Source organism: Peromyscus californicus, unplaced genomic scaffold, assembly GCF_007827085.1.
Source record: "Peromyscus californicus insignis strain IS unplaced genomic scaffold, ASM782708v3 Scaffold_12__1_contigs__length_115047231, whole genome shotgun sequence".
Lineage (NCBI taxonomy): Eukaryota > Metazoa > Chordata > Mammalia > Rodentia > Cricetidae > Peromyscus > Peromyscus californicus.
In genome coordinates this window covers 73,143,536-73,155,688 of record NW_026294413.1, presented here as the reverse complement: position 1 = coordinate 73,155,688, position 12,153 = coordinate 73,143,536, and the positions used below count along the sequence as shown (strand labels likewise).

At 39.8% G+C, this 12,153-nt stretch overlaps 1 protein-coding gene across 1 annotated transcript; it reads right to left on the bottom strand.

Annotated features, from left to right (window-relative positions):
- Window positions 1-6,394: 6,394 nt before the first annotated feature.
- LOC128108004 (olfactory receptor 11G2-like) lies at window positions 6,395-11,698 on the bottom strand (the record flags this gene model as incomplete). Its single annotated transcript, XM_052734330.1, has 2 exons — window positions 10,753-11,698; window positions 6,395-6,411 (listed from the first exon to the last, which is right to left on the bottom strand). Coding segments are annotated over exons 1-2 (948 nt in total), but the record flags the coding sequence as incomplete, so codon positions are not given.
- Window positions 11,699-12,153: the final 455 nt, after the last annotated feature.

The window sequence follows — 12,153 nt, the reverse complement described above, 5'->3', positions numbered from 1 at the left end:
GAAGACTTTTTCTTATATATTAAGTTGATAATTTATTCTTGTCTTTAAGTCCATTATTGTGTTGTATTGCATTTACTTTATGCATTTATGTTATTTGCATGTGTTGAACCATCCCTGAATCTTAGTTTTAATGATTTTATTAATATGGAAGATATTATTTCAGTTCATTGTGTTGCTGATTTATTACAATTTACTTCCCAAGACCATACCTACTTGAACCAAGCTTCCTCACTTAAGATTCATGTGCTTTCACTACCAATGTAAGAAGATTTTTTCCATTATTCAATATAATTTGAATTTTAAAAACATACTTGTACTGGGCAATGGTGTCACATGCCTTGAATCTCAGCACTCAGGAGGTAGAGGCAAGCAGATCTCTGTGAGTTAAAGTCCAGCCTAGTCTATAGAGTTAGTTCCAAGACAGCCAAGGCTACAGAGGGAAGCACGGTTTCAAAAAAAAAAAAAAAGAAAAAAGAAAAGAAAAACAAAAACAAAACAAAACAAAACAAACAAAAACATAGTTGTAAAATTTACTCATACTATAATCTCATTTCAACTTCTGATCCTTAAAATAAGAAGAAATGAGCCAGGCAGTGGTGGCGCATGCCTTTAATCCCAGCACTTGGGAGGCAGAGGCAGGTGGATCTCTGTGAGTTCAAGGCCAGCCTGGTCTACAAAGCGAGTTCCAGGAAAGGCGCAAAGCTACACAGAGAAACCTTGTCTCAAAAAACCAAAAAAAAAAAAAAAAAAAAAAAAAAGATTTTTTTGCACCTATGTGGCCTATAAAATTCTGACTTCTTTTTTTTTAATTTAATTTTATTTTATTTTACAGTACAATTCATTTCTACATATCAGCCACGGATTCCTTTGTTCGCCCCCCTCCCCTTTCCCCCAGCCTACCCCCTATTCCCACCTCATCCAGGGCAAAGCCTCCCCCGTGGACTGAGATCAATCTGGTAGACTCAGTCCAGGCAGGTCCAGTCCCCTCCTCCCAGGCCAAGCCAAGCCACCGTGTATAAGCCCCAGGTTTCAAACAGCCGACTCATGCAATGAGCACAGGACCCAGTCCCACTGCCTGGATGCCTCTCAAACAGATCAAGCCAATCGACTATCTCACCCATTCAGAGGGCCTGATCCAGTTGGGGGCCCCTCAGCCATTGGTGCATAGTTAATGTGTTTCCATTTGTTTGGCTATTTGTCCCTGTGCTTTATCCAACCTTGATCTCAACAATTCTTGCTCATATAAACCCTCCTCTTTCTCGCTAATTGGACTCCCGGAGGTCCACCTGGGGCCTAGCTCAGAAAGACAAACATGGTATGTACTCACTCATAGGAGGATACTAGATGTGGAACAAGGATGACTGGACTGCTACTCACATCACCAGGGAGGCTACCTAGAAAAGAGGATCCCAAGAAAGACACTGGGATCACCCAATGATGGAGAAATGGATGAGATCTACATGAACAATCTGGACATGAGTGGGGATAATGAAGGGCGAGGGGCGAGGGAAAGAGAGCTTGGGGGAGCCGGAGATCCCGGCTGGATCAAGAACAGAGAGGGAGAACAAGGAATAGGAGACCATGGTAAATGAAGACCACATGAGAATAGGAAGAAGCAAAGTGCTAGAGAGGCCCACAGAAATCCACAAAGATACCCCCACAATAGACTGCTGGCAATGGTCGAGAGACAGCCCGAACTGACCTACTCTGGTGATAGGATGGCCAAACACCCTAATGATCGTGCTAGAAACCCCATCCAATGACTGAGGGAACTGGATGCAGAAATTCTGACTTCTAACAAGTCTATTTTTTCATTTATCACTGTTGTTAATACTATTTGGTGTACGGAAAATGACTTTTATTTAAAGGAATGGCATGTTATTATCTAATTTCTTTTATCATGTAAGCTATTCAGTTACTTCTCCAAACTAAAATATGGTACAATATTAAGATAATAGGACAGATCAAGTTAGTGTCTACAAGGAAGAGTTATAATAATATAGATATTAAAGAACAAACTTTCTCAAGAATTACTGCTAATCGTTCTGTATGAGTTTAAATCTAGCTTGATCTATCTATGTATCTATTTATCAATCTATGTATCTATCTATCATCTATATATCCATCTCTATAAATATGTATATATATATATATATCTGTATCTATAATATCTATCTATATACATATACATATATATAACTGATGAAAAATTAAAAGGTACAATTTTCCAAAAATTCTATGTTCCAATGTGATAACTCTCTTAAGAAGTTTTTATAATAAAAAAAAAAACCAAAGAAAATCATAAGGTACTTTTTCAATATATTGGTGTAAAAATCAGGTATCTGGGTTACATTAAAGTGGAGAGATCCCTGCTATAGGCCTCAGATGCTGTCCACGATGGTTGGTTTTGATTCCAGTTGATACAGCCTGTAGTCACATGAGAACGAACTTCAATGGAACAATTGTCCATATCAAATAGACCAGTGGCCATGTCTGAGTGAAATTGTCTTGATTGTTTTAATGACATGGGAAATCTAGACAACTGTATGTAGTCCTCCCCCATGGTACATAGCCCGTGATTGAAAAAGAAAGGTGATTGAGCACATGTCAGGTGGAGCAAGCCTGTATTCCTAGCAGTGTTCCTCAAAGGTCTCTGCTTCAGTTCCTGTTTTAAGTTCTTGCCCTGATCTCTCTGAATGATGAACTATCACCCGGAAGTATAAGCTGAAATAAAACCTTTCCCCACAAGTTCCTTTTGGTTAGAGTGTTTTATTGCAGCAACAACAAAAAAGACAAAGTAGGACTTTGTTTACATTTTTAGATTTTGGTGAGTAAAAGCTAGTGGTGTGCTAAGTTAATAAATTCCAACACATTTCACCTGCCTGTTGCAAGACTGCCAGGTCAGAAACAGAGGTGGAAAAGAAGGAGCTAGTAAAAGATCAGTGATTAGGTTAAGGACAGGAACCATTACAAAATCTTCAAAATCACTGATGTTTTAGTCAGTTAATTAATCTTTTAGGTTCAGTGTAAGGTGCATTCTTTCCAGAAATGTAGAAACTTTTGTTCACCATACTAATGATCAAAAGCCATCTAAGAAGCACATCTCAAACACAAGTACTTAGATTTCAAACTAGTTTTTCTTACATATTTGTTTGAGTTGGTTGTGGATTTATAAAAGTTTTTACATGATATGTTTGCCCCCCCAAACAGTTCGAGCCAAACAATCATCTTCCATATCCAGAGGGCCTAGTCCAGACCCATGGGGGCTCCACAGCCACCAGTCCACAGTTCATGGACTTCTACTAGTGTGGTTGGTCATCTCTGCACATCCTCCCATCGTGATCTCGAAGTCCCTCTTCTGCAGAATCTCTCCTCTCTCTCATCAATTGGATTCCCAGAGCTCAGCCTGGTGCCTGACCATGGATCTCTGTATCTGCCTCCATCAGTCACTAGACAAAGGCTCTATGACGACAGCTAGGTTATTTGCTAGGCCGGTCACCAGAGTAGACCAGCCCAGGCACCCTCTGGACCACTGACAGCAGATCAAGGTGGGGTCGTCCTTGTGGATTCCTGAGGGCCTTTCCTGAACCCTGCCTCTTCCTATTCCCATGATGTCCTCATCTATCTTCCTCCCTGCCCTCCCACTCTGTCCCTGTTCCAGCTTGACCTTCCCATTTCCCTACGTTCTCATCCCCCACTCCTCACCCTCTGCCACCCCCCACACACCCAGTCCACTCATGTAGATCTCATCCACTTCTCCTTCGCAGCGTCATTCATGTGTGCCTCCTAGGGTCTTTCCCTGTTAGCTAGCCTCTCTGGAGTTGTGGGTTGCAGTCTGGCCATCCCTTACCTCCCATTTAGTATCCACATATGAGTGAGTACATGCTATGTTTGTCCTTCTGAGTCTGGGTTACCTCACTCAAGATGATATTTTCTAGTTCCATCCATTTGCCTGCAAATTTCATTATATCATTGTTTTTTACCGCTGAGTAGTATTCCATTGTGTATATGTGCCATATTTCCAAGTGGATCAAAGACCTCAACATAAATCCAGTTACCCTGAACTTGACAGAAGAGAAAGTAGGAAGTAGTCTGGAACAAATTGGCACAGGATACCACTTCCTAAATATAATACCAGTTACACAGACACTGAGAGCGACAATTAATAAATGGGACCTCCTGAAACTGAGAAGCTTTTGTAGAACAAAGGACATGGTCAATAAGACCAAACGACAGCCTACAGAATGGGAAAAGATCTTCACCAACCCCACATCTGACAGAGGGTTGATATCCAAAATATATAAAGAACTCAAAAATCTAGACATCAAAATACTGAACAATCCAATTAAAAATAGGCTATAGAGCTTAACAGAGAATTCTCAACAGAAGAATCTCAAATGGCTGAAAGGCACTTAAGGAATTGCTCAACATCCTTAGACATCAGGGAAATGCAAATCAAAACAACTCTGAGATACCATCTTACACCTGTCAGAATGGCTAAGATCAAAAACACTGAAGACAGCTTATGTTGGAGAGAATGTGGAGCAAGGGGAACACTCCTCCACTGTTGGTGGGAATGTAAACTTGTACAATCACTCTGGAAATCAGTATGGCGGTTTCTCAGAAAGTTGGGAATAAGTCTTCCTCAAGACCCAGTTACACCACTCTTGGACATATACCCAAGGAATGCTCAATCTTACCACAAGGACACATGCTCAAATATGTTCTTATCAGCATTATTCATAATAGCAAGAACCTGGAAACAACCTAGATGCTCCTCAACTGAAGAATGGATAAAGAAAATAAAACAAAATTTAAAAAGATGAAACAGAAACTCGCACATTGGAATAGGAAATAATAAACACACAAAAGTAAAAGAGCACAAGAAAAGTCACAAGAAACAGATATAGATAAGGGAATCACTCAGGACTCCCATAAAAACAGTACACTGGAAGACACAATGTATACACAAAGGACCTGTATTATAAAAAGAGAGAAAATATATATTAACAAAATAAAATAAATATAGAAAATAAAATTTAAGAAAAGCCTTGACACAACATTAAGAGATAAGAAACCTTGAAAGATGCTGTTAGTTCATTTTCTATTGGCCATCTACTGCTGGGCATGCAACCTACACTTAAGAGAAGTTTGTTTCCCCAGTGAGACTCCTTTTGAGAAAAGCAATTGTTTCATATACAAGTGGTTATCAATTGAAGATAGTGTCTAGGTTAGGAATGGGGTCACATATACACTTCTCATTTCAGCTCTGAGACCCATCTAGTGCACATGCTCTGTGCATGCTGCCTCAGTCTCAGAAATGCTTTCATTTTTTTTTTTTTAAATTTAGAATGATGTTGGCTGTGGGATTCCTGTACATTGCCTTTTTTATGCTGAGGTATGGCCCCTGTCTTCCTAGATTCCTCAGAACTTTTATCACTAAGGAATGTTGGATGTAGCCAAAAGTCTTTTCTACCTTTAATGAGATAACCATGTAATTTCCATCTTTTAGTCTATTTATTTTGTGGATTTCATTTATTCATTTATGTATGTTGAACCATCCCTACATCACTGGAAGGAAGCTGACTTAATAATGGTGAATAGTGTTTCAGACGTGTTCTTAAATTTGGTTTGCAAGTGTTTTATTGTGAATTTTGGCCTCCATGTTCATCAGAGATTTGGGTTGATAATCATTTTTTGGTTGGGTCTCTGTGTGGTGTTGGTATCAAGTTAATACTGGCTTCATAAAAAGAGTTTGGAAATGTTCTCTAATTTTCTGTCTTATGGATTTATTTGAAGATAATTAATGTTAATTATTCTTTGAAGGGATGATAGAAGCTTTTTTCTGAATCCATCTATCACTTTGGGTTTTTTTTTCTTTTTTTTTTTCTTTTTGAAACAGAGGCTGTTTGTGTAGCCTGGGGTCTCCTAGAATTCACTCCATAGACCAGGCTGGACTCACACTCACAGAACTCTCAGTGTTAGGATTAAAGATATGCACCACCGTACACATTTTTGCCTCTCTTTTTTGAAAAATAAATTTATTTATTTATTTATTTATTTATTTATTTATTTATTATTTTACATCCCAGCTGCAGTTCCCCTCCCTCCTCTCCTCTTAGTCCCCCAATACCCCACCCTAATCCATTCCTCCTCCATTTCTGTTTAGGAAAGAGCAGACCTCCCGTGAGTATGAGGAGTAGGGTCCCAAAACTCAGGAAAAGAATCAGAGACAGCCCCTGTTTCCACTTTCAGGAGATCCATAAGAGGACCAAGCTACACAACCATAGCAAATATGCAGAGTGCCATGTCAGTCCCATGTACTCTCCCAGGTTATTGGTTTAGTCTCTGTGAGCCCCTATGAGCCCAGGTTAGTTGATTCTGTGAGTTTTCTTGTAGTAGTCTTGACCCCTCTGGCTCCTACAATCCTTTCTTCCCCTCTTCTGAAGGGCTCTACAAGCTCTGCCTAATGTTTAACTGTGGTCTGCATCTGTTTCCATCAGTTGGAACTGTTAAGTTCTCTGATAACAATTGAGCTATGTTCCAGTCTTGTCCAACTGGAGATGGCCAGTTCAAGCTACAAATCCACTATTACTAGGAGTCTTAGCTGGGGTCATTCTTATAGATTTCTGGGAGATTACCTTGTGCCAGAAGAAAACAAAACAAAAACAGCATTCTCTATAATATTAGTGTAGAAAAGAACTTCCTGAATAGTACTTCAGTTGCTCAAGAATTAAGGTCAATTTTTGACAAGTGGTTCCTCATGAAAATATTTTGGCACAGCTAAGGAAACAATCAACCAGGAAAAGAGGACGCCCACAGAATAGGACAGAATCTTTGCTGATATACATCTGATGGCAGATTAATATCCAGAATATATGAAGAACTAAAAAACAAAAACAAAAACAAAAACAAATGACCTATTTTAAAAATGGACCTAGGACATCTGAAGAGAATCCTCAAAAGAAGAATTTTTAAAATGCTAAAAATACCTCAAAAAGTGTTCATAATCCCTAGCAATTAAGGAAATGCAATTCAAAACAACTTTGAGATTTATTTATTCTACTCCAGTCAGGATGGCAAAAATTAATGGAAGAAATGACAACACATTCTAGAGGGGATAAGGGGAATGAAAACCCACATTCACTGTTGATGGGGCAGTCAACTGGTGCAGCCACTATGGGAATACGTTGGTGGTAACCAACAGCATGCTAATTGGACTTAAGACCTGTTCTACAGAGGGAGACCATGATTGGTACTGGAAACCTGGATAACTACTAGTAAAATCAGGATTATTGGAGGAAAATCTACAACTACTAATTTACTAAACCTGCCCATTCCCTAACAACAACTTATAAATATTTGCCATATACCCACAAATAAGGGTGGTTTTCACCTCTCATCAGGGAAACTTCTGCAACAGGTGGAGACCACTACAAAAAACTACAATCAATCAAAATTCAGAGTCATGGGGCCCAGCCCAATGTATACATTCTCAAAATACTCCTGTACCTGAGATTCAGGGAACATTGCAGAAGAGGGACTGGACATGCTGTAAGAGTCACAGGATTAGGGAGTTTGCTGTGACATTGTGTTTCCTAGTAACAGCAGAATATATACTCATAAAATCTCCTCCATATGACCACCCAAATGTGAGCTGAACAAGGATGATACCAATAAACATGCCAAACTGGATGGAGAAAAGCCCACAAGGCTTTGACCCTACATAAATAACTGAATAAAGCTGGGAGGGGAGAGGTGGCTCTCCCCAGGGAAGGGCCTACCAATTGTTTGTCCATGGCCAATGGTCAGCTCTGAAGTCATACAGACAAGAAACATTATACAGATTCAACAGGCTATAGTTAGGAATATACATGCACACAATAGCAATTAATGCAAAGAAAAAGAGGCCACATATTTGAAAGAGAGAACACATAGGAGGGAAGGGAGAAATGTAGTTAAATTACAAACTCAAAGACAAAAAGAAAAGAAATATGCAGGAATTATGGGGTACCATGAAAAGGCCAAACCTCCAAATTGTAGGTACAGGTGAAAGAGTGGAATCCCAAATCAATTATCATAGAATAGATCTTCAACAGAATCATAGAAGAAATGTTTCTCAAATTAAGGAAAGATATCCTGTACATGTTGTGGGATGTCATTCTGTGTGCTGTAAATATGTGCTGCTCTGATTGGTTGATAAATAAAATGCTGATTGGCCAGTAGTCAGGCAGGAAGCATAGGCAGGGCAAGCAGATGAGAATTCTGGGAAGAGGAAGGGCTGAGTCAGGAATCGCCAACCAGACACAGAGGAAGCAAGATGACAAGGCAGAACCAAGAACAAGTACCAAGCCATGTGGCTAAACATAGATAAGAATGATGGGTTAATTTAAGAGTAAGAGCTAGTTAGTAATAAGCCTGAGCTAATGACCCAGCCGTTATAATTAATATAAGCCTCTGTGTGTTTACTTGGGGCGTGCAAATTGGAGAGATTTGTCCTGACTGGCAGCCAGCTGGAACACAGGAAAACTTCCAACTACATTTTGAGATATAAGAAGCACACAGAACACCAAATAGACAAGATCAGAAAAGAAACTCCTAATCTGTGAACCCACAGCTCTGGATCCAGGCCTCAGGCTGTGAATCTTCTTTGTATAGAGCCACCTTTCCTGAATAAGTTGCTCCTTCCCTTTCCTCCTTCTCTCAGCCCTCCTCCATCTACAAACCCACAAGCCTTGTTCCAATTGAACCCTCTTCATTTGTGAACCACTTTGCCTGACCTAGCTGAAATCCTATGGTTTGAGAGTTTTATTTTCTTGGTCTACTCAAACAGGTCATTCATCAGTTTTATCTGAGCCATCTTGGGTCATACATTTCCTACCCTGGAAAAAAATCTAAGGATACAAAACAAAAAAAAGAAGTCATCATGCCTAGGTCAAATTAAAAAAAAAAATGAATGGTCAAAACAGCATCCCCTCCCCCATCAAACCCACTAGTCCTATAGATGTGTTTTCTAATATGATACAGAATTTTAAAGAAAAATCATAACCTTATCAAATAATTCAAGGAATTAAAAAGAATGAACAAGTATTTCCTACAACTTTACAAAGGCAACAATAAATTCTTGTTTGTGTTTGTGTGTCAAATTTACAAGGGTCATATATATTGACTAGTTTTTGTCAACTTGACATAAATTACGGTCACCTAGGATTAGCCTCAATTGGACTGGCCTATGGGAATGTCTGTGTGGCATTTCTTGGTTAATGATTGATATGGGAGGCCCAATCCCACTGAAAGTGGTGCTACTCTTGGGCAGGTGCTCCTGGGTTTCAGAAGAAAGCAAGCTGAGCATGCCATGGAAGGCAAGCCAGTAAGTACACTCCTTCATGGTCTCTGATTCAATTCCTGCCTCCAGTTTCCTCCTTTAATATGTTGTCTTGGCTCTCCTCAATGATGGATGGTAATCTGTACACCAAGTAATCCCTTTCCTTCTTAAATTGCTTTTGGTCATAGTGTTTACTACAGCAACAGGAAATGTCACTATCACAGGCATGAATGGTTCTATTGTGTTTTATGAAACATGACCTTGCTATATAGATAAGCTCCCTTGAAATTCTGATCCTCCTGTCCCAACTACCCAGATTCTGAGATTATAGTCATGTTCCAATATGCCTGAATCTACATTTTTATTTTAATTGTTGCAATAATTGTACACATTTGTGAGGTACAGAGTAACATTCAGTATATGAATACAACACATTATCTCAAGACAATTGTATTCAGCATCATTTAAAATGTTTATTGTATTTGTTTATTTTCTAATGATATTCCACAGATCCCCCTCTCATCTCTCTTCACACTTCCCCCTCAACCATCTCCCCTTCCAGACTCATCCTCATCCCCTCTTCTAAAAGGGTAAGGTCTCCTGTGGGGAGTCAGAAAACCCTGGTACATTCAGTTGAGGCAGGACCAAGCCTCTCCCATCTGCATCAAGACCAAGCAAGGTGTCCCACAGTAGGTAATGTGTTGGAGCCCACTGAGGTTTCCTAGTGGCTTTACCCAGCAGGGCTGCATAAGAGGATGTTTGGGCTATGGGCCTGGGTACCAGATGTTTGGAAGGTTCTACACTTGGCTGTATCTAGCAAAACAGAAGTATTTTGCCTCGTCCCTTGGCATTGTTATTAAAAAGCCCTTTTGAATAAAGTTCAGTGCTGATGGGTTTTGACCCAGGCCCTTCCGAAGCTATCCTGTGTTTCTGTCTTTCCTCTTATAGTCTAGGTATCTCTTTCTACCTAGATTGTTCCCATTTCTCCATTCTCAAGGGTACCCTGGTCATAAAATTGGGAGCTGGTCCCATAATGTGCTCTAGAAAGTTGGGAACATTCGAAATCTCGACACACAAACTCTTGTGTAAAACAGAATAAGCATGTGTCAGACATATTTATCTTATTTCAAAACCAAACACAGATGTTGAGTAACTATCCAACTGTACCCCTTGTAAACATTAATCATATTCTTTCTCCTAACACTTCCTAGTCCTGTTCATTATTTATTTCTACACATAAATGGGAACTTTCGGTATTTGACTTCACATGACTGACTTGATTTTACTTAACACAATGTTCTCCCATTTTAGCCATGTTGCTGTAAATAATACAATTTAATCATTCTTGTGATTCAATAATATTCTACAGTATATACCTACACACTAAAATGTAAGTGTTTTATTTGATTAAAATTCTAATTTTTCTGTTTTCAAAAGCTTCCTAATTGCATGTTTCATATCTTTGTTCCTCAGACTGTATATTACAGGATTAATGAGTGGAGTAAGCACAGAATAAAACAGAGTCACAATCTTCTGCATTCCAGCTGTATGTTCAGAGGTTGGGCTCACATACATGACCATCACTGATCCATAGAAAAGAGAAACCACAGTTAAATGTGGCCCACAAGTGGAGAAGGCCTTCCTTCTTCCATCTCTTGAAGGAAATCTAAACACAGCTCGAAGGACCAACATATAAGATCCCATGATGAAGAGAAAAGGAATAAAGAGGAGCAGAGAAACTATTATTGTCCAGAAAAATTCCATCAGTGAGGCTTTGGAACAGCTGAGGGCCAACAGAGGTCCTGGGTCACAGAGGAAATGGTCTATAATCCTGGATCCACAGAAGGACATCTGGGAGATGATGGTGATGGGAATGGGGAACCAGAGGAAACCAAGCACCCAGCAACTGATCACAAGGATGTTACAGAGGCACCCAGTCATAAGAGCAGGATAGTGTAGAGGCCTGCAGATGGCAAGGTAGCGGTCAAAGGCCATGACTGCCAGGAAAAAGCATTCTGTAGACCCCAAGGAGAAGAAGAAATAGAACTGCAGGAAGCACCCAGAGAAGGAGATGACCTTGGTGTCAGAGAGGAAATTGGCCAACATGTTGGGAACTGTGGAGGTGACATACCAGATCTCCAGGAAGGAGAAGTTGGCCAGCAAGAAGTACATGGGGGTGTGCAGTTTCTGATCCCAGCGCACAGCACAGATGATGAAAGCATTGCCCATGAGTGTGAGGAGGTAGACAATGAAGAAGAGCACAAAGAGAAGGATCTGCTCTTCCCTGGAGCAGGGGAATCCCAGGAGGATGAAGCCAGTGATGGTGCTGGAGTTACTGGTGCTGCTGAGGGTTTTCATCTGTCTGTGAGCTGTAAAGGTACCAGAAATTGTTGAATATCCTAGAAATAGCTGAGGGAATTTAAGTGTTGCTCAAGCAGGAAACAGAATAGTTTGCTCATCATCAACTCAGTATCAAGGAGGGGGAGTCATTGTCTTCAGTGATGGAGCTCATGTTCCAGTCAATAGCTCTATACTCATCCCCACACTGGTGGCTCTGGTTAAACCCAGTGGACCACACAACAAAAATATATCATAGTGGTGGAAGGACTTGTTGATAAGAAGGTTGTTGAAAAGAAAGGGGAATAAAAGAAGGTGGGCCATTGAGTGTGAACAGAACACATTATATACATGTATGGAATTCCAAAATAATAAACTAATAAATATTTTAATATTAAAGTATATATGTGAAATTTTGCATATTATACAAAATTTCAGTGTGTCTTTGATCTTCAGTCTTCTAGATTTATGGTTAAATCAATAAATGATGA